The 23,971-nt window shown below is 39.4% G+C and overlaps 1 protein-coding gene across 1 annotated transcript in view; it reads right to left on the reverse strand.

Annotated features, from left to right (window-relative positions):
* slc26a6 (solute carrier family 26 member 6) overlaps positions 1 to 23,971 on the reverse strand; it is an 80,669-nt gene that overhangs the window by 4,257 nt on the left and 52,441 nt on the right. Inside the window, exons 10-20 of the mRNA XM_052017639.1 lie at positions 20,730 to 20,843; positions 16,501 to 16,578; positions 15,820 to 15,915; positions 14,366 to 14,472; positions 12,270 to 12,339; positions 10,699 to 10,791; positions 10,161 to 10,277; positions 9,229 to 9,471; positions 6,799 to 6,853; positions 4,590 to 4,729; positions 1,228 to 1,293 (exon numbers count right to left, since the gene is read on the reverse strand). Coding sequence (XP_051873599.1) covers positions 1,228 to 1,293; positions 4,590 to 4,729; positions 6,799 to 6,853; positions 9,229 to 9,471; positions 10,161 to 10,277; positions 10,699 to 10,791; positions 12,270 to 12,339; positions 14,366 to 14,472; positions 15,820 to 15,915; positions 16,501 to 16,578; positions 20,730 to 20,843 — 1,179 coding nt within the window. The remainder of the gene's footprint in view (positions 1 to 1,227; positions 1,294 to 4,589; positions 4,730 to 6,798; positions 6,854 to 9,228; positions 9,472 to 10,160; positions 10,278 to 10,698; positions 10,792 to 12,269; positions 12,340 to 14,365; positions 14,473 to 15,819; positions 15,916 to 16,500; positions 16,579 to 20,729; positions 20,844 to 23,971) is intronic.

Consider the following 23,971-nt stretch of genomic DNA (forward strand, 5'->3'; position numbering starts at 1 on the left):
TTATTTAATTTTGTTTTTACATTTTCATAACGTTGATTGGCCACTTCATTAGTGTCACATGCACCACCCGGAGTATTCACTCCCTCCGCTATCGACACGGTGGCAACAGTGTGTACTATCGGCAAATGCACTGCAGCAACTCAGCACAGCCGAGAGTCCGGGACAGCGCAATGCAAATCTGACACTGGAAAAATGAGAAATACACCAATCCTTCAGAAGCACCCAGCAACTGAAGCTGAATCCCCACCACTCTGCAGCGGGCAACTCACAGGCATGGAACTATTATTGGGCATGACAGCACCCCTCAAACCCATAATTGTTGCCATCTAGAAGGACGAGGGTAGCAGGTGCTAAGGAACACCTCATTCTGCAAGCTCCCCTTCAAGTCACATATCATGTTGATTTGGAAATATTTTATAATTGTTTATTGCCGCTAGGCTAGGTCTAAATCCTGTCCAACAGCACTGCGGGAGTACCTTTCACCAGAAGGACTACAGTGGTTTAAGTCAGTGGTTTGCCACAATTTTCTCAGAGGCAATTAGAAATGGGCATTAGGTGCTGGTATTGCCAATGATTCCCACATCCTGTAAATGGATTAAATATTGAACTCCTTTTAAACTTTGCTCACATCCTTTCCATTTTTTGCTGTTTCTGCCCTAATCAATCAGGGCATCATTGAACAAAGAAAGGGGTTCTTATAGTCATCATATGTATGTGAAATCTTTGGCAATTGATCAACAGACCACTTGTGAACCTAATGCCTACCACCTGTTTCTATAGCAATAACACAGGTACCCTGTGCACTTTGATTCATTTGCTGCATTTTGACCAAACCCGACTCTCTTTAGTTAAAGATACTGCATTGCCTGTATTTTTCATGTGGCAAACTGAATATTTCAAAAAATCTGCTACCAAAGATGCTAGCAGAAACACTGTGCTTTCTTTCCCATTTGTCTATTGGAGCAAGCATCTCGGCTTGGATATAATGAGATTCTGCAACCTGCTATTCCAGCTGTCACGGGCAGGGAGTTTGAAGCTTGTGGATACTCATTCACAGTGCACTGAAGTGTAATAGCTGGGCTGTAGTGTTTAAGAAAGATCCACAATGAATCATGCAGAGCTGGCCAAGAATCTACTGATGCTGAATGAACTGCACTGGGTTTTGCATGGAAAATTTGTATTAGCATTAAGCAACAGACAAGAACTTATATTAAGTAAGTTTCTTACACTGGCAGTGCTCGGCTCTGTCTCTGGCTCCTGCTCCTGTGATGGTGGTAGTGAGAGGCATCCATTCTGTGAATAAGAGATCAGATTGTTACCACACGATTTCAGGAGTGGGCAACACTGCAAGTCCAATCGACAGACAAACTGAAATGTTATATCTGCCCCTTCTTCCACTGTCTGCCGGCCACTGTGTGTAAGGAGTTTGTACGTTCTCCCCGTGTCTGCGTGGGTTTCCTCTGGGTGCTCTGGTTTCCTCCCACATTCCAAAGACATACAGGTTAGGAAGTCGTGGGCATGCTATGTTGGCACCAGAAGCGTGGCAACACTTGTGGGCTGCCCCCAGAACACTCTACGCAAAAGACTCATTTCACTGTGTGTTTCGATGTACATGTGACTAATAAAGATATCTGATCTCTTATCTCAGTGTTTCCAGCGTTTCCTGATTCTATTTCAGTTTCCTAGAACTGCAGTAGTTTTTGATTTTCCTTTCTCTTTCTCTTTTGGGGCCTTTCATAATTCTGTGCACCACATTTAAATCTTCCCTCTGTCTCTTTTGCTTCAAAGGAAACAACCCAGTTTTATCAGTCGCTCTTCATAGAGATAATTCTCAGGATCAGCAACATCTTCATAAATCTCCTCTGTACCCTTGACAATGTTGTCACATCCTTCCTGTAGTGTGGTGACCAGAATTGTACTCAGTGATCTAGCCGTGGTCTAAGTAATGAAGACACAAGAGAGACTGCAGATGCTGAGAATCTGGAGCAACACAGCTAGAGAAACGCAGCAGGTCAGGCAGCATCTGTGGGGGGAAATGGACAGTTGATGTTTCAGGTCGAGACCGGTCATCCGAACTGGAAAGAAAGAGGGGAGATAGCCATTATAAAAAAGGTGTATGTGGGGGTGGGTGGGGGAAGGGGTGGAGTAAGAGCTGGTGGGTTATAGGTAGATCCAGGTGAGGGGGGTGATAGGCAGATGAGGGAGGGGGGAGAGTGGGAATGATGTCAGAAGCTGGGAGGTGACGGGTGGAAGTGACAAAGGGCTGAAGATGATGGAATCTGAAAGGAGAGGATGTTAGAGCATGGAATGAAGGGAGGGAGGTGGGGAGGGGAGCCAGTGGGAGGAGTGTGTGGGTGATGGGCAGATGTAGAGAGTGGGGGAGAGGAAAGAGATGGGGTGATGGGACACGTGTCCATTCAAAGTGGAGAAGCAGCATTTGGGTTGGCACAGTTCACGCTTTGGGAGCACACAGAAGCCCAGTGTAAATGACGGAAAGCAGGTACCATGTCCCAAGTTACCTACCAACCTACCTCATCAATCACATTCTGCCCCACTGCCGAAGAGTCTATTTGCCCCACACTGGCCTCATCAGCCTCTCAAAGTGGAGACAAGTCATTCTCAATCCTGAGGAACTGCCTAAAAAGATTTCCTGTAGACCTAATCTGGTCTTGACTCCTCACCTGCCCCATGATGTTATGACAGAAGTTCACTTAATAACCCGCCCAGGTCACACATGTCAAATTAGCTGCTGTTTTCAGAATACACTCTGTTGAAAAGAATGTTTAAACAAGATGAACTACTTGGCAACACTATGATAATTGTACTGTAAGTAGAACCTTTGAATTGAATTATAATCCTAACTTCACAACGTAAGCAGTACTCGGCAGGGTAAGGGCTGGAAGAGCAACAGAGAGTTGAGAACACAATTACCTATAAGTTTCCCTCTAAGATGCACATTCTCCTAACTTGGAAATATCTCACCAGTCTTTCATTGCCACTAATTCAAAATCTTGAGATTCCCTACTCAAAAACATTGTGGGAATATCTTCTGAAGGTGGACCACAAGGGTTCAAGAAGGTGGCTCACCACCACCTTCTCAAGACTAGTGTCTTCATTCTGATAATAATAAATATATAAAAAATCCTTTAATAATGCCTGACTTTCATGCCATTCACTACAATGGATTAAAAATCAGAGAGAGCTGTTAATGAATGTGTCACCTGCACTTGATTACCACCCCTGTAATTAAGTTGAATATGTTCTTCATTATGCTTAGGGATTAATCCAATCATGGAAATGGTATGTGGTTTATCAATTTAGTATTAGTGTTAATTGATTTAAAAACACCTTTCCTGATGCAAACCTCATGAAGTCTTGTTTCTGCTCTTACATTATCAAATGATGCAACTAAGCAGGGCTAGAGGAGAAAATCAGTTTTATAATCTATTCCATGTGAATTCTCTGTCTAAATCCTTGTTTTAACGTGTGTAAAGAAGGCTGAGGGAAGAGTAGCAATGTAGTGTAGTGGTTAGCATAATACTATTACAGTGCCAGTGACCTGAGTTCAATTCCCACCACTGTCTGTAAGAAGTTTGTACATTCTCCCCGTGACTGCGTGGGTTTCCTCCGGGTGCTTCGGTTTCCTCCCACATTCCAAAGACGTACGGTTTAGGAAGTTGTGGGCATGCTATGTTGGTGCTGGAAGTGTGGTGACACTTGCGGGCTGCCCCCAGAACATTGTACGCAAAGATGCATTTCACTGTGTGTTTCAATGTACATGTGACTAATAAAGATCTTATATCACTGCTACTAAATTCTCTCTTAAACCTAACTTATCCCATCATTTACTTTATTTCATTCAACTAAGGTAAGTCATAATGCACACTGATGATTGGTTTGTTCCTCTCTTAGTTATACATTTTTTAACCTTGTCCAGTGTGCTTCACCAACACCTACATTGCCACCCTTTGCTCTGTCACAGATGTGGCAGCAGTTCATTATTCTGTACCACACTACACCAGCTCTGTCTTGCATTCATTTTTCAGCATCAAGGCATTACTGGGAAGGCCAGTATATCCTTAACTGCACTCAAGAAGGTGATGGTGAGCCACCTGCTTGATCCATTGCAGCCAGTGAATGCCCTCCCAAAACACCCTTGGATTTGAACCCAGTGATGAAAAGGATTGGTGTTATATTTCTTGGTCAGGATGGTGTGTGACTCAGAGGGGAACCTGCAGATAGTGATATTTCCTTATAACTGCTGCTCTTGTCCCTCTTGGTGGCAGAGGGTCATGTCTTTGGGAAGTGCTGTTGGAGTAGCCTTGTGGCCTTTCAATGTTGAGTATGGTCCTAACTAATACTACACCATGCACCTTTTATAGGTTTTAATTTACACTGTATCAAGCACTCTCTGGTCTGAGGTAGAGAGACAGGAAATGAAAAAGGTTCCCCCAGTTGTAAAAGTTGCTATTTCATTTTATGCAAGGATATCTGGCAGAAGACTTGTTTAAATCTTGGTAACTGGGACCTCTAATGAACCAAAGTGTAAGATTGCATAGTAATTAAAAGTAACAAAGAAAACAACAGACCATACAAAGAGCCTGCTCAGTAGATGGATTGTGCTTCATCAGACAGTATGTAACAGCATCATGCACAGTGGTAAAAAGCTGGGATTTGCTGATGCTTTTCCCAAAGAAATCTCCTTGTTTAAACTGCTGGATGATTGCCCCTGAAAGAAGCAAAATGCAATTAAGAACATATTTTGATCTGAAGTGCACTCTGACATGCAAACAAACAAGGAGGGAGCTAAACTAGGTTGTCAACAATCAGTCTTAAAAGAGGTGAAGTTGCCACCTGATGCTAATAAAGCCAATGGTGACAGGAGACTGCCCAGAAGGGTTGAGTTCTGTATACTGGGAGCCCCTGTGTCACTTGGCTAGAAGGGAGCAGGTGTATTCCGTAGGCTATTACACTGAAAGAGATAAGGAAGTCAAGTCAAGTTTATTGTCATGTGCACAAGTATGGTGAGGTACAGTACATTGAAAAACTTGCAGCAGCATCACAGACACGTAGGTACAGACAGCACACAGAGTATAAATTATACTTAAAATTATACCATACAGTGCAAAAAAATTGTACAAAAACAAGACTTTAGTGCAAAACAAAAGGCAAAACACATTCAAAGTCCATGGTAGGGCATCACCAGAAGTTTGTACCGAGTGGTGTTCTAACCAGTTGTTGATTGTTCTCCTATACATGCATAATGGGGAGGGCTCCAGACATCCTCACTTACATGGCAAATATTTACAAATAGTGGCACTGTTGATCTGTGGTTCACTTCCCAAAGGCTGTCTAAAATATGCTGCATATTCCACAGGAGCCATTGATGGGCATGCTTCAGTCCTTGGGCCAATATGGAGGTTAACCTCTACAAACCATAATATTCACAGCAAGCTCTAGTGCAGCCTAGCCCAGATCAACTCTGACTGAACCCAGGACATTGCTGGACTCTTTGGAGGTTATTTCAATCGAAGGCTGCTGTCCAGTAACTCGTGGGGTTTATTCCAAATCTGATTATACTGGGGCTCCCTGGGTTATGGAAGACCTGACGTCTGACTTTATGCATATTCTCCCATGACTCACCCGCCATTTGAAAATAAATGCTTTGTTAGCCTAACAAGTAATATTAAAATGTTTTGTAGTAATCAGTTGAAGAACAGTCTGGAAGCACAAGGATGGGAGTCCAACATCTGCCACTGGTTCCTTCTCAAATGAAGTCTTGTTGGATTTCAAAGCGCGAATGAATTATAACCACTATCTGATATATCTTGATATATTTTTAGGTTCCTCTCTGTGGTGAAGTTCATCTTACAGATAGCGAGAACTGAGACTAGCAAGCAGTTCAAGTGAAACTGGACTGAACTAGTAATCTGTATTTCTTGTGACATCTGATAATACCTAGTGGACAATATTAACAGACAGCAAGTCATGACAACCAAAAACACAGGACCTTGTGAGATTATATACTTATGTATAGTTGCAGAGTCTAAAGTTAGCCTCAGCTGTTAAATAACAGCAGTGGGTCACTTTGTCATTGCTGATAAAATGGCTTAATATGGAAAAATATTCCAGTTTACATTGTAATATTTATACAGATCATGAACTTGAACCAAGCTTAGCTTTAGTTGCCCCATCCCCCTAATCAGTCAATCAAATCTTCAATAATATCTTTTTAGCTTTTTAATCCTTACCCAAACAATCTTTACTAAGTAAACACAGTGTGCTTGCTTGGTTTTATTATTATCCTCCCAGCTGGGTGGGAAGTTGTCTGAGGAATGAAGAACTGGTTCTAAATCAGGAAGGGGAAGCTCAACTATTTTGGGCGATAGACTTTTAACTTGGTTTTTGGGGAAACTGTTCATGTCTGACACAGAAAAATCAGTTTACAGGCAGTTCTCAGGAACGGAACCCTGATATAACATACCTGTAGTGAAATTAATAGGGTAATATTGGGAAGGCTGTAAAATCGTCAATGAACCCTGTTTCATCAGTTTTCTGAATTGTAGGTTGGATTAGAATTACTCCTTGTTTTCACAATTTTTATTGTATTTACCAGCTAAGCCAGCAAGTTCCATTATAAAGGAGCTCTTTGGGTAGAATAGAAAGTGATCTACCAGCACTATCTATTTCTACACTTATCTGGGCTCTTTAGGGCATTACACTGCTCTGCAATATGGCTGCAAGATCATGTGAGACAGGCAAACAAAACCCATCAGAAGTGGTCCATCACATACTTACAGTGACATCCTGCCAGGTACACATCAACCTCAATCTCCTTGAAATCTCGGAAAATCTGGAATTTAAAAACACAGAATTAAATTGCTTCAGAGGGGCAAAGGTATATTTGCATTAATTAGAAATTGGTCTTAAAGCAAAAGATGGGTCTTTTATAAACTATTTCTTCCTCACAAGTTGCTTTCATTTGCTTCCAAAACATTGGCAACTAATAGTGAGATTAATCGGATAGGTATTATGAGGTTTTTTTGCACTACTTCAGATTGCTCTACCATCTTTGTACCATTCTGCTATTGGTTTGGTATTGGTTTATTACTGTCACTTGTACCGAGGTACAGTGAAAAGCTTGTCTTACAAACCGATCGTACAGGTCAATTCATTACACGGTGCAATTACATAGAGTTAGTACAGAGTGCATTGAGGTAGTACAGGTAAAAACAATAACAGTACAGAGTAAAGTGTCACAGCTACAGAGAAAGTGCAGTGCAATAAGGTGCAAGGTCACAACAAGGTAGATCGTGTACTCAATGTTGTAATTATTGTTGTATTTATTATTATCACGTATACTGTTTACTCTGTGAATCCATGCAAACAAGGAATTCCATTGCACTCTGGTATATATGACAATAGACTAGTCTAAACTAATCTAATCTAATCTCAGAACACAACAGTAAGAAGTTCTAGCAAACTCAGTGCAGTATTTAATAATATTTTTCACTCAAAGCTCTTCCATAAATTTATTTTCAAACCTGTCTTCAGCTGAATGTTACTACTTCCAGTTTTCTTTTGTAGGAGTCTCAGATTGTTTCTGTATTGAGTCAGATTGGTAACAACCTGAGACTCCTACAAAAGAAAACAAGGAAAGAATGAGATTTAGTTGAGAAAGGGAATGAAAATCTAAGGTTTCCCTGAGTGGATCTACCCTGTGAAAAACACCTGGTCTTGTCTTGAGGTCAATGTAGAGAGTGCACTCATTGTGTAACGTTAGTGCCACAATTTTGATATGTCTGCTTTCCAAAAAGGTTTAAACCCTCTGGATGGCACTGTGGCCCTTTCAGCTTTAGGACTTGAGTACAAATCTTACCACACAGATGAGACACTTGTCTCTGCCGTCTATCAGCTGTAAAAGGCCATAAGTGAACCTACTGCTATCATCTTAATGTAATTCCTAATGGATTTCATTCCATTTACCAACATTGTGTTCATTATGGCAATACCAAGTTATGGGGCTGGTGCAGGAAATTGTATCTCACAGAAGTGGTGTATTTTACAAGCTTGAAGACAGGATCAAGATAACATTCTGAAGCTGAACCAGACTGTAATCTTATCTTTAAACTCAAAAAGAGCTTAGACCATTTAAAAATATTTAGAGAATTAAAGGATATGGGGTTAATGCAGGAAAATGGCACTGAGGTAAAAGATGATGGAGAGGGCATGAGGAACTGAAATGCCTACTCTTGCTTCTATTTCTTATGCTCTTGTGTAGACGTGCCACCACTAAACCTGCCTATTTCTATTCTTAAAACAATTACTAATTCTGCTTCTGCCTCAGTTGATTATGGAGCTTCAGAAATGACTATTCCAATATCCTCATTCTACCCCGCTGTAAAATGGAGGTCATCCAATACTAGAAAAACAAAGGACTGCAGATGCTGGAATCTCGATGAAAATCACCATGATGCTGGAGGAACTCAGCAGACCAGGCAGCATCCGTGGAGACACAATGATGCTGGAGGAAGGGTCCTGAAGAAGGGACCCGAAACATTGACCGCCTGCTTTTCTCCATGGATGCTGCCTGGCCTGCTGAGTTCCTCCAGCATCATCGTATTTTTCATTCAACACTGGGCTGCCTTCTTCTTAACTCACATTAAATTCCATCCATCACCCCCGACTCACAGAAGTTCATATTCATACGATGCCTCAGATTTAAAATTCACATACTCACTTTCAAATTCCTCAATGGTCCTATCACCTCCATTCTCTGTAATCAATAACTGTCCTGTCACCTCTGAAATACCTTTGCTCTTCCAATTCTGGCCTTTTGAACACCACTGAATTTAATGGCTCCATCATTGGTAGCCTTGCCATCTGCTGAGACTCCTGTAAGTCACCAGTTTGACTATGCTTTTTGGCCATTTGCCCCCATTTCTCTTGACATGGCCAGCGTGTCACAATTTGTTTGATAACATTCTTATAATGGTCCTTATAAGAACTATATAAAAAAAATACAAGTTGCTGTTATTCTTACACTCAACCACAGTTGTTGTCATCTGAGGCAAAAGAACGGGATCTATCTTTCGGGACTAATTTCTTAATAAGTAAAACAATCCACCCTGTCTTTATTTTGCTATACTTGATATGACTATTTGAGACTGAGACTTGAGCACAAAAACAATAAAAGTGAAAGTAACATGAAGTCTAGGCTTGACTTACATTTTTCAAAATCTTGATGCAGACACTGTCCACAAAGTTGACAGGAGTAAGGTCAAGTATAATGGAATGCACCTCTGGTTTCTGAAGCCCAAGAGACTCTAGATTGTATTCCTCTGGCTTCTTGTTAACTTTAGATGGTGACTCATGGCCTGAGTCCATTTCTAAGCTGATGGAATTGTCATTGTCAAAATTCCCAGAGATGACGGCAAGGTCACCTGTTGCTGATTCAAGACCTTTAAATTTCTGGAAAAAAAAATTCTTTTGTATTTATAAGTTATCACAATAAAAGGCAAAATGTTAATGAATATTCCACAGAGTTTCAGTGTATCAAATAAACCCATTTCTTTGCTCTAAGCAATTCCCATGAGCAGGAACAATCATTATTGTTTTGAGGGCTGAACATTATTTTTGTAAATTCCCCACCCTCCCTCACTTCAGTTAGACCTCCTGGAGGTCAAATACTTTTAACTCTGCTACAATTGTACCGTGTTACAGGGTATTAACTTAAAAAAATCTACAAATTCTTATATCTTATCCCCATAGCTTAAGAAAGAGTTAATGTTCTTGGGACAAGGCTATACAGTATCTTTCCTTGATTGCTATGAGGAAAGTGTGTAGCTATTGGGTAGGTTTTCAAAGAATGAGCACAGACGTGATGGATTGTCTGGCCAGTTTAATTGTCTAAGATTCAATGAGAGTTTTAGAATAGGATTGGAAGTGATCTGTTGTAGGGCACATTCCCAACCAAGCAATATTGCATTTATTGTATCAGTTTTGAATGTGGGAAGTCACAAAATATTCACTGCCTGTATAGAACACAACAATAAAGGAACAAATGATTCCTGGGATAATAAAATGGTATTTTGTTATGAAAATAGAGATGCAAATCTGAGGAGATCAAACAATTAATTATTTGAACAGAACATTTCTACCTTCTCATTTTTCTTGGCTTTCTTCTTGTCCTTTTTTTCCTGTTTTTTCATCTGCTGTTTGAGTTTCGTGATTCTTTTCTTCTTTTTTGATATTAAACGAGCAACATTAATTCCAGACTGCAGGAAAATCACAGTAAAGAGGCTTAGTAGATAAGCAACCTGATAGTTGCTGGACATTAATGGAGAAAATGAGTTATTAAAGCTAGAAAGTGTGATATTTTCAGAGAAAATTGTTAATAGGTTGCGCACAGTTTTAAAATATTATTATCAGGATGTCAGTCACTTGGTAAGATTGTACATGTTGTCAAATGGATTCGGTAACAGTGACTGCCTTTGGCATTAAGTCAATATTTTACCAAGTCTAGCATCAAGGAGCTCTCAATAAGCTGGTCAAGGGAACAACTCTCTAATGGCTGGATTCATATCTTGCAGGGAAGCAGGCCAGAAATGTTTCCTTGTTTTACTGATTATCAAAAAATTCCCTTCTCCCTGGAATTAAAATATTAATAGAAGTGGAAGTTTAAATCTATTTGCTTACCATCTGCCTCAGTGTCTTTTCATACAACTCGGCGTTGGCAAAGTATATGGTTGCAGATGATTGGAAGATTTTGATTCCTGGAATTTCTTTTGCCTAAAAGGAAATATGTATTAATTAAAAAAGTACTGGTGTCCTTTAGTTATTAACTCAACACAATACATGACCTCGCAAAAGCTTTGACTCTGTGAATGAAAAGGCACTGTGGAATATCCTGCAAAAATTTGGCTGCATTCAGAAACTTGTCTCATCCTATATCTGCTACATGATGGCACCTGAGCCATGATCTCAGTGACCAGGTACACTAACAGAGAGGTAATCTAAGTATAGCAATGTTTCAACACTATTCTCATTTTTTCTTGCTGCAAGTCATTCCCAATAAGCTTCTCACCAGAGTCGGGCTAACCTACAGAACAACTGAGAAACTGTTAAGACTGCACTCCCAAACCAAGGTCAACCCAACTTCAGTCATCAAGCTGCAGCATGAAGATGACATCTTGGGGGTGCCCACATTCAGAGGCAGAGCTTCAAGCCATTGTCGACTTGTTCACTGAAGCAAATGAGATGATGAGGCTCACACTTAATGTGCTCAAAGCAACAGTCTTCTACCAACCTGTCTCTGCTGTACAACGTTGCCCCCAATTATTAAAACCTGTGATGAAACACTAGAAAATGTGGACCACTTCCCACACTTTGGGTGCCACCTCTCAGTGAAGTCAGCATAGATCATGAAATGCACCATTGTTTTCACTGTGACTGTACAACCTTTGGCTTTATGAGCAAAACAGTGTTTGAAGATCAAAATCTCAAACCAGTCACAAGGCTCAATGTTATCTGGGCAGTAGTAATGCCTTCCCCACTCACCCCTGCTCACTTCTGAGACTATCTGTGGTAGGCACCTCAAAGTACTGCAGAGGTACCATCAATGCTGTATCAGCAAAGCCCTCTGTATCAATTAGCAGGATAAGGGAACCAACATCAATGTCCTCTCCCAAGTCAATGCTCTAATTACACTCAGCTGGCTCCTCTAGGCAGGCCATGTCATTTGGATGCCTGGCTACAGACTCCCAAGACAGTCACTCAGCTCTGAGCTCCATCATGGTAAGAGACTACCATGTGGACAGAAGAAAGGATCAAGGATATTCTCAAAAGCCTCTTGTAAAATTGTAACATCCCATGGGAATCCCTGGCCAACAATCACTCAAAATGGAGAAAGAGCATTTAGACACTGACAACACCAAGGCTCTTTGTTGGGAGCACACAGAAACCCACCATAAATGACAGAAGGAGTATACCCCACCTCCCAAACTACCCTCCCTTCAAGTTCCTCGTGCCCTGCCTGTGGTGAAGTCTCTAGTTCCCACATTGGCCTCATCAGCCACCTCAGAACCCAGGGAGATGGCATGGATGCATGTCATCCTCAAACCTGAAGGAATGTCTCAGAATGAGAAGGACGTTCTGCAATTTTCCTCAATGCCTTTGCCTTTTCAGGGTTTTTCAACAATGCTTCAATCATTATACATATTGTAAGCCAATGCACAAACTGTTAATGCAGTTTCTAATCTTCACACTACCTCATCAAACTGGTTGATGTCTCGGTAGATATCAGTATCTGAAACTTGTCCCAGGATTGAATATTTGGGTCTGAAAAAAAACAATGAGTAATTAAACACAAATTTGAAAAGGAATGTTGAAATAATAAACAGAATAGCAAAGACCCTCTAGTTTTAATTGACTGAGTTTGATCTGGTGAGGGAATCTTCCTTTAAAACTCCTGATAATGTGTTTGAAACTGCCTGAAATTATTTTAGTTTAATTAGATAAAGACTGAAAGCAAGACTGCGATCACATTTATTAGAATTGTTGTCATACTTTGTGGCAGAGAGCCGCAGAAGAAAAGCTATGTTATATGGCCTATGTCTAATAGAATTACAAATAATGATATCAGTATAGGAAGTACTCATTTTATTTGGATTGGACTTGCAATGTTAGGTGAAATTTATCATTGTTCTGTTGTTACCATCCCCTGATACAGTCTCAACATTGACCACGAAAGTTCTCTCTTGTCTCTGAGGTAGCAAGCAGTGGATTCAAACCTGCTCCAGTTCCTTGAGCACATCGTTTAAACTAATTCTTCAGTGCAGTACTGTAGGAGTGTTGCACTGTCAGAGATGCCATATTTAGGAGTGAGCCTTTGACTCAGCATCACAATTTTTGAATTGGACAGTGCAGGATTTGAACCCTACTTCAGATGGTGGGTGTGGATTGAGCTCAGTCTTTGGATTTTGGGTCGACATTGCACATGGGGTGGAGTGAGCATCTAAAATCCTTCTGCCGTATTGGACAAATTCCCTGTTTGGTGGAATAACGACGAATACAACAGAGGAAGTAATGTTCATAGAATCATAGAATCAGAGAACCATAGAACAATACAGCACAATACAGGCCCTTTAGCCCACAATGTTGTGCCGACCTTTAAACCTCGCCTAAGAACTATCTAACCCCTTCCTCCCACATATCCCTCTATTTTAAATTCCTTCATATGCTTATCTAGCAACCTCTTGAATTTGACCAATGTACCTGCCTCCACCACCACCCCAGGCAGCGCATTCTATGCCCCAACCACTCTCTGGGAAAAAACACCTGCCTCTGATGTCTCCCTTGAACTTCCCCCCCCATTACTTTAAAGCCATGCCTTCTTGTATTGAACACTGGTGCCCTGGTAAAGAGGTGCTGGCTGTCCACTCTATCTATTCCTCTTAATATTTTGTACACCTCTATCATGTCTTCTCTCATCCTCCTTCTCTCCAAAGAGTAAAGCCCTAGCTCCCTTAGTCTCTCCTCATAATGCATACTCTCTAAATCAGGCAGCATCCTGGTAAATCTCCTCTGCACCCTTTCCAGCGCTTCCACATCCTTCCTATAATGAGGTGACTAGAACTGGACACAGTACTCCAAGTGTGGTCTAACCAGAGTTTTGTAGAGCTGCATCATTACCTCGCGGCTCTTAAACTTGATCCCACGACTTATGAATGCTAACATCCCATAAGCTTTCTTAACTACCCTATCCACCTGTGAGGCAACTTTCAGGGATCTGTGGATATAAATCCCTAGATCCCTCTGCTCCTCCACACTACACAGAATCCTGCCATTAATTTTGTACTCCGCCTTGGAGTTTGTCCTTCCAAAGTGTACCACCTCACACTTCTCCGGATTGAACTCCATCTGGCACCTCTCAGCCCAGCTCTGCATCCTATCAATGTCCCTCTGCGATCTTCGACAGCCCTCCACACTATCCACAACACCACCAACCTTTGTGTTGTCTGCAAACTTGTCAACCCACCCTTCTACCCCCTCCTCCAGGTCATTAATAAAAATCACTTTCTGACCGATCAGCCTCCCTTCACTCATTCATATCAAACTCCAAGGGAAAACTATGAAGATAAAACAAAAGACTCAATCTTTTAATGGACATATTGCAGACTGCAAGAACAGATTCTAGGCTGGAAATAAATAGATACAATTGCTCTTGGGCAGAGCACTGTTTAATCTCTCCCTTACATACTATTGCATAAATTCAGGACAAAATATAAATCCGGAGGGTGGGAGAGAAGAGAAAATGCAGCAGAGGACTTGGTGGAAGATATTTTTGGGATGATACGTTACTCACAGCTGTGTCTGGAAGATCACAGTTAGCAATGCAAAAGCTATGGAGGCGACAAGTCCAATATCCATACCTAAGAGTACCGTAAAGATCAGAGTGACGATCCAAACCACCTACGACAGGGAGGAAAATTAATCTTGGGAATAGAAAATTCAAATGCTGCAAAATGCTACCAAGTAAGTTGAAACTGATAGTTTCTGTAAAGTAGGTTGGAGTTAAAAATCTATGATCCTTCAGGTCAAATCTCACCAACAGGGCTGGCAGATGTTGGATTTGAACCTCACGAGGGAATTCTTGCCCAACATTTTAGGGAAGAACTTTCCATCTATCCCAAATGAAATTAATGGCATGGGAAGCTGCTAACATTACCAGACTCTTGGTTGAATAGTGCAGTATCAGTAGCAGATATGGACCATCATTTGGAAGCTGGGATGGCCATTTAGGGGCCAAGGCTCAGTTTAAAAATGATTGTTTTTATCAGTGTGATATTTCAACCCCATGTACAAGTGGGTGTCAAAAGGTTACTTCCCAATTCTTTCTCAGAACCAGCACCCTTTGCTGCTACATCCAGCCTCTCGAAGTAGGATTGCCAACCCTCCCGATTTACTGTGGTGATGGTTGACAATCATCACTACACAACCTCCACAACATGGTTGTGACTGACCTAACAGAAAAGTCATAGTGACTTTTAAGAAGGTAGTGCCTCAATACCACTGATTGTTTACAAGTCATAAAAGTTGTTGGATGTGGGATAAAAAGGCTGCTCCATTGTCAATTAAGAACCATTTGTTTGAGTAATGAAGAGTTATCTCAATGTCTGCTTGGTGGTGAACCATGGATTTGTCTGAGAACCAGGAACTGGGGCCAAAGGTGTGGGAGACAGGAAGCTTCCAGGAATCAATCCAACCCTATTCAGAGCTAGAGTGAGAGGACTGGGACTTTAGGGAGTTCCTGGCCCTTGGGGTTTGTCATTTAAGACTGAGATGAGAAGAAATTTCAAAATTTCCAAATCATTTGAATTTTCTACCTAAGGGGATTGTGAATGTTGAGTTGTTGAATATACTCAAGGCTCAGACTCGTTCATGTTCAGACATAATGAAACCAAAGAATATGTGAATTAAGTGGGTCTGTAGACTTGGGTAGCCATGATCCTGTTGGACAGGAGAACAGGGTCCCTATTGTCTAATCCTTTCCTATTCTACCTATTTTCTTATGTCCTTATGCATGCTTCCCAACACCCATTGCTCTCCCCAATCACCCAGTGATTAATGAATCCTGAGATTTCTCAGCATAAAAGGACTTTATTGAGCCGAATGAACGAACCTGTCACCAACTGTACATTAAATCTGTGTCGCAATGGCGCTAACAAAAAAGTGCAAGATTTACCGTGTTGAACATAACCAATCAACATTTTGGCTTTTGTTTTACTTACTGCATTTAGCAATCATACACGTTTTTACCAGATCAATTTTGTTAGTCCTCCAAAAGTGGCAAATATCAGTGATCTGTTTAAACATCCCTTTGAGGTTGACAATGACGATAGATGCGAGAACAGCCTAGAACAAAAACAACATTCCTATTAAACTGCCTATAAATGTTCAACAAAATGGCCTGAGATCAATTTCCCTTAAAGGGATTTTTAACAATTGAATCCTGATTTAAGAATGTTCAAATATCCTTTCTCTGTCAATCAAAAAAACAGCATGCGTGAAAGCAAATAAGATGAGGGATTTAAGCATAAATCAGTGCAATCTAATAATTTCTGAGCTCACTGGTCTTGTAATTTCCTCCTCTTTGACATATTGGGCATCTCCTAGGACCAGGTATTTGCAATCATTTGTCATTGGCAATTTGAACATGCTCTAAGGAGCTCTCTGTAGGTAGCAGCGCACTTTGTTCCTGTTTATGTTGACATGGCATGTATGTGTGATGTGTGTATATGTGTGCTTATGTGTTTCATCAAGGCTGATGACTCATTAACCACAATGATACTGTGTTTCTAATATAGTTCTGGTGTATTTCAATATATTTTTATTTTGTATACGTAGTTCAGCTATATTAACTTCTGCCATCTTATACAATAGCTAGCACATTAAGCAGATTACATCTGATCTACTGATGTTAATGAGGAAGTGGCATACCTTCGGTAGGCGGCTAAACAGGGATCCAATCTCCAGAATGATCACCAACATAACAGTGCAAGACACGGCAGAAGCCAGCTGTGAGATATCCGGCAAAGAAAAAGATTCAGTAAAGATACACTCAGGGATATACAGGAAGGCATTCATCACCTTAAGGACAAAGACTATTGATTGACACCAGAATATGACTTAACCTCAGCTATGTATAATAGGCATTATGTTATTAATATGTGATGCTGTATTAAAAATAGCACCAATGTGGATAACGGAAATGAACAGGAGTCAGAAATGGGTGTAAAAGCTATTGATGATAAAACGATGACAATGAATTTGACCACCAATCAGCATGTTTGCAAAGGACTTATTTTCACATTTCTTGCTGGCTCACATTGTGAAGGTGCATTCATTGCTGGCATCAAAATTGCTAAGTCAGTGGGAATAAACGTTAATCATTTTGCTGACTTCAGTCATTACCGATGTATATTGACCCCAATCAACATCAACAATCTGCCTTGCCTCAATTCAGTTGCACAGTATGGGAAAAACTTCAGCATGTTCTCCCACTGATCACTTTGAATGAAAAAGTCAGTGTGGTGTTCACATTTTCACTAAAATAGACACACAGATTTTCACACCAGTTAATTAGTGATTAGTAATTGTATAGGCATTAATGTACGAAACTCAGAAACCAAGGGGAAACTGGTTGGGTAGGCACTCAATGTTATACTGCTGAAGCTGATACAACCCTTTATTAATTATTTAGCTTAGGTTCTGATGACATCATTGAATTTAGGTCCCGATTTTAACTTAGACTGTAGTGGGGAAATTGCAGCTATCTTTTTATTTATACATCTGTGGGAGGTGAACATCACTGGCATCCAGCATCTATTATCTATCCCCATTTGTTGCATGACCTCTGAAGCTCATTTGGCTATTTCAGGGGGCAGTTCAGAATGAACCAAACTGCAGTGGGTCCGGATTTACACACAGACTCAAGTGGGTAAAGACAGCATATTTCCTTCCTTGATGGACATTAGTAAATCAAATGAATTTCTACACCTTTTCAGCATCTAGTGAAACAACACATTCTGGAATTTGGGATGAAGGGCTATATATAATATTTATTAATCTCCTAATATTAAAATGTAAATAACGATTCTGAATAAATCCTGTCTGATCTTCAGAGATAATTTGTGGAAGAACCTTTTCCAATCTAAAGGCCAATATTTTGGAAAATATTTTTGAACCTACATTTAATAAAGAAATAGTTCTATAAGATGCACAATCAGTGGGATCTTTATCCTTTTTAAGAATTAAGGAAATAGTTGCTTCGTAGAAAGATTGTGGTAGTTTACCTACTGATAGGACATCTTTAAAAATTTTGGCTAACCAGGGAACAAGAATATCAGAAAAGGATTTAAAAAATTCAACTGTATATCCGTCAGGGCTGGGTGCTTTACCCGAGTTCATTGAAAATATTACTTTCTTTATTTCTTCCTCTGAAATGGGAGCATCTAATGTAAAACATCCATTTACACTTCAAAAATTTAATTTTAGCCCTAAATTTATATCTGCAATTAAAATAATTTATTATACACCTATGGCTTCAATACTTACTAATAATCAAAGATCTCCTTTGTTTAGGTTTTTTCGAGGTACTAGACAAGGTTGACCATTAAGCCCTTTATTATTTGATATTGCTTTAGAACCCTTGGCTATTGCACTCTGGGACTCTTCAAATATATGCGGCATTACTCGTGGACAGAAGATTCATAAGATATCTCTCTACACAGATGACCTGTTACTTTATATTTCTAATCCGGAGGAATCTATCCCCGCAGTACTATCATTACTAGATCAGTTTAGTCTTTTTTCTGGCTATAGATTAAATCTTAATAAGAGTAAACTTTTTTCATCAAATATGCAAACCCCAATTTATAGGCAATTACCTTTTAGATTGGTAACTGACTATTTTATGTATTTAGGTGTTAAAATTACCAAGAAACATAAGGACTTATTTAAAGCTAATCTATTGCCTTGAATTGACCATGTTAAACAATTATTTACTAAATGGTCCCCACTGTCTTTATCATTGGTAAGCTGAATTAATGCAGTTAAGGTGAATATTTTACCAAAATTTTTATATTTATTTCAAGCGATTCCAACTTTTGTCCCGAAATCTTTTTTTGACACTATTGATTCTAAAATTCTTTCATATATTTGTCAGAATAAAAACCCAAGGTTAACTAAAAAAGGATGGTGGTATGGCCTTGCCTAACTTTAGATTATATTATTGGGCAATTAATATCAGATATTTAATTTTTTGGATACAAGATTCAGATGTAATTCAATGCCCCAAATGGGTATACCTTGAGCACCAATCAGTACTTGAATTTTCATTAGTTTCTATTTTAGGAGCTTCACTCCCTTTTGCACTTACCAAATTAAGTAAACATATGAGTAACCCAATTGTTAAACATACAATACGAATATGGTTTCAATTTCGTAAATTTTTTGGATTCAATAAATTTAACTTGTCAAGTCCCAGTCAATCTAATTTTTTCTTTCATCCATCCAGAGTTGACTCAGTTTTTTCCATATGGAAAAGGAAGGGAATAGTATGTTTTCGTGATTTATTCGTTGATAACAGTTTTTCATCTTTTGAACAATTGTCTAACAAATACAATTTGCCTAGATCACACTTTTATCGATATTTGCAGATTAGAAATTTTTTAAAAGCTACTATACCCTCTTTTCCGACACCTTACAAAACTGAAATTATGGAAAAAATTTTAGGCCTTAATCCTTATCAGAAGGGCTTGATGGCAATAATCTATGATTTAATCCAGAATCATTGGACACAATTAAGAACGAATGGGAAAGTGAACTCCAGACATCTTTACCTACAGAGACTTGGAAGAACATTCTTGATTTAGTTAATACATCTTCAATGTGTGCCAGACACTCTTTGATACAGTTTAAGGTAGTTCACAGGACCCATATGCTGATAAACTAGCTCGCTTTTATCACCATATAAATCCTATATGTGACAGATGTAAATCGAATGTGGCTTCTTTGACACATATGTTTTGGTCCTGTCCTCTTTTGGAAAAATATTGGAAAGACATTTTTGACATTATTTCAAATGTATTGAAGATTGATTTACAACCTCACCCTATCACTGCAATTTTTGGATTACCAAGGATAGAACCTGGCCATTTATCTGCTTCCGCCAACCGTATGGTTGCCTTTGTTACATTAATGGCCAAACGATCCATTTTGCTTAAATGGAAGGATCCCAATACCCCCTACTACTTTTCAATGTTTCTCTCAAACTATATCATGTTTAAACTTGGAAAAAATTAGGAGTAGTACTGTTGATCCTTCGCTTAAATTTGAAGATATTTGGAGTCCATTTATTCAATATTTTCACATGATATAGATCCCTTTTCAATAACTTTCCAACTTAGAGGAACGGAGTTGACGACATAATATTGCTCTGTTTCTACTGAGAAATTTTAGTTGTCTTTTTTTTTCTTTTTCTGTTTGTTTTTTTTGAAATTTTTCTGTTTAGTTTAGTTTGGTTTGATATATTATTTATAATTTTTCTTATTGATTTGGGGATTTTTTTCTCTTTCTTTTTTAAAAATTTATATAATAAATCTTTTTCTTTCTTTTCTTTTATATTATATTCATTTACTAAGAGATCGTTGGATCTACAGATTTTTTTATATTTTATTGTTCTTTATGATTATCTATACCATGATTGTTCTCCTGATCTCTTTGTATTACATGTACAAACATTGATGTTATATATTAATCTGTATTAATTTGAAAACTAATAAAAAGATTGAAAAAGAAAGAAAGAATTTCTACAACAGTCTGGCAGTATCATGGACATCATTACTGACACCAGCTTTTTAGTCCAGGTTTTATTTAGTTACCTGAATCTTTTAAAGTCTGATAAAAAAAACTAGAAGTATTTTCGAGGAAGTATTTAGGTTACTCCTGCTCCTGATCTTCCCACTTTCCACACAAGAGTGCCAATGCACCAACCCTGTCAATACCACAGGACTCCAGTCCGCACTTCCAACCATAGGAAATTACCTGATTCACTTTCCTCTCTGACCTCTCATTAAGATCCTGCACCTACACTTAAAAAGGTGATGTAATAACTTCGGATGCTAATGGGACATGGGGAAAGTTCCAGTGGATATAAAACCTCTTACCTGTGTGTTCCCTCCTGTGGTTTCTTGAACCAGGCTCCTGGACATAGAGCAACTCACAGCAAAGCATTGGAAAAATCCTCCCACAAAGTTGCTGAGGCCCAGTGCTATCAGCTCCTAAAATTTACCAGAAAATGATTTGGAGGGCTTTGCCTTTAATATGTACCATAGTATCTACAATAATGTTTATTGTCAAAATGACTTAATATGGATAATTCCAGGCAAATATACAAGAATTTAATCTATTTACTTGGAAGTAGAACAAGGCAAATCCCATTCAACTTTATATTGCAGAATTCTAATATACTCCCTCATTTACTCTCACTACAAAGATTATCAGTTTGTCAGACCATTTCTCAATTACTCCCATGATATACAAATCTAATGGAAACGTCCATTCCTTCATGCATTTGTATTGGTATTGGTTTATCATTGTCCTGTCTACTGAGATACATGAAAAACTCTTGCTTGTGTGCCATCCAGATCATGCCATGCATTAGTACATTGAGGTAATAAAAAGAAAACAGAATGCAGAATACAAAATATAGTGTAGCAATACAGAATATGTGGTTTTACAAAAATTTTATAGAAAACAAGTATTCTCGGCTGTAAAGTTGAAGCAACACCCTATGAAGGAATGCATAAGAAAAAATTCTGTGACCATATGTTGTTTGGAGGTGGTGCTGTAAGAGAAGTTAACGTGTTCTTTTGTGTCCTTTAGAACTGCAGTGGAGACAAACTCAGCCCGTCCAAATGCAGTAAATGCCCTTCACCAAGTTATTTTGCAGAGAGGCAGAATAATGCTAAATAGATCAATTAAGAACATAAGAAATTTGGAGCGAAAAAACCATCTGCAGTCTCTTCTGTCTCCATTAGAAACTTGGAACCAGGAGAAGTTATTTGGCTTAAGCAGTCTGCTTTTTGCAGTCCATGCTCACTCTCGAATTTTCATATCCAGATCTCTATAATCGTAAGTCTAACAGATAATTTCGCTAAGACTATTATTCATGCCACTCATAGAAACAGCTTGCTAAATCATATCTTAAAAGAGAATGGAATTGAATTTTCCTAGGGATTGTTTCAATATTCTGCAGAAGATTTGATGGAATATGTATCAAAGTTTAGGTATGCAGCAAAAACAAAGCTACAGTGGATGCTAGTAAGAACCCCCTGAGTATGTTACATGGATTTAGATCTTTGAGTCACTGATGGAATAGTTTATTTTAAGATTAGACTGGATTGCAGAAGAAAGTGATATAAAGTTAGCATGCCTTATACAAACCAGAGGATTAGGAGTGATATGTTGTCCAACAGTGCAGTGCAAACACTAAAGCTACATTCATTTAACTTTTGAGAGAGAAGAGCTGATAAAAAGTAATGTGAAATAATTATGATAACATTAGACACCTTGTGAACAATTGTGTATATACATGCAACGTGATGGACTGTTTCAAATCCACTGCAGAATGGATGTCAAGGTTGTGCGGTTAGATTAATGGTTTGGAGCCTTGCTTGATCAGCCTTGAAGTCCTTCCTCTGAGTTTTCCCTGAGTTCTCCTGCCCCAATGAGCAGAGTAAGTGTTTAGGGCAGGATCAACAAAAAAGTACAGGGTCCCCATGGAGAAAAGGGTTTCTAGAGTAAAATGTACATCTTCTAATTGTTTATTTTTAGAATTTCATAGTGATAGAGCCACAGAGAGGAATAGCATGGAACCAGGCCCTTTGACCCACTGAGTCTGTCCTGAACATCAAGCATCCATTTTTACACTAATCCTAACCTATTTTATTCTCCCCACATTCTCTTCAACTCCCCTCTTCCCCAACCCCCACATTCTGCCACTAACTAACACAATAGGGGTGATATATAGTGGCCAATTAACCTACCAAACCATGATAAACAGTCTTGAAATGGGATACCCTGAGGCCCTCTTCATCATAGCCGGTGACTACAAACAGGCCAACTTCAAGAATGTGTTACCAAAATACCACCAGCATGTCTCCTGTAGCACCAGGGGCCTGAACATCCTTGACTATTACTATACAACCATCAAAGACGCCTAATGAGCAACTTCCCACCCACACGTTGTAAATCAGATCACCAGGCTGTGCTCTTTTTCCTTGCATACAAACAGAAACTAAGACATTAGGATCCAGTACAGAAAGTTGAACAGTACTGGTCTGAGGGAATAAATGAGCTTCTACATGACTGCTTTGAGTGGGTAGACTGGTACATGTTCAAAGACTCAGTAGCCAACCTAGATAAGTATGTCACAAACTTGTCAGAAAGTGCTGTTGTCTACTCTGCCTACACTTCTCTCTGCCTTGGTAAAGCAGCCAACATAATCAAAGACTCCACTCACCCTGGACATTCTCTCTTCCCCCTCCCAATGGGTAGAAGATACAAAAGCCTGAAAGCATGTACCACCAGGCTCAAGGACAGCTTCTACCCCGCTGTTATAAGACTATTGAATGGTTCTCTAATTTGATAGGATGGACTCTTGACCTCAGAATATACCTTGTTAAGGCCTTGCACCTTATTGTCTGCCTGCACTGCACTTTCTCTGTAACATTTTATTCTGCATTCTGTTATTGTTTTCCTTTGTACTACCTCAATGCACTGTTGTAATAAAATTATCTGTATCGATGGCATGCAAAACAAAGTTTTTCACTGTACCTCGGTACATGTGACAATAAGAAACTAATTTACCAATTTACCAACCCACACATTTTTGGAATTAGGTGGAAACCCATGCGGTCACAGGGAAAATGTGCAAACTCCACACAGAAAACACCGGATGTCAGGCTTGAATCCAGGTCATTGGAGATGTGAGACAACAGCTCTGCTAGCTGTGCCCTATACCCTCTCTGTTGTGCCACCGTAACACCCTATGCATTGAGGTAGTGTGACTTGTGTTTTCTCTGATCACCATTGAAAGACCTGCAGAGTTAATTGTTTCACAGTCTTAAAGCTGGAATTGCAAATACAAGAACAATTTTATTGGAAGGATACAAACTACGCTGCCCTGTGAGATCAAATCCACTGTCTTGATAGGTGGTGATACAGAATTAATTTAAGGTTTTAAAGGTTGGGACAAAGGTAGTAAGACCTCTTTGTCGGTATTGGGGATATTACTTAGAACTGGTATATTTGGTCACTGCCTTTGCCCCTTCCAATTTTATGTGCTGTGTGGGATCTCTGGGCACAAGTCATCACATGGCAATTGGGCTGTCATGGAAGTTAGATG

Source organism: Pristis pectinata, chromosome 6, assembly GCF_009764475.1.
Source record: "Pristis pectinata isolate sPriPec2 chromosome 6, sPriPec2.1.pri, whole genome shotgun sequence".
Classification (NCBI taxonomy): Eukaryota; Metazoa; Chordata; class Chondrichthyes; order Rhinopristiformes; family Pristidae; genus Pristis; species Pristis pectinata.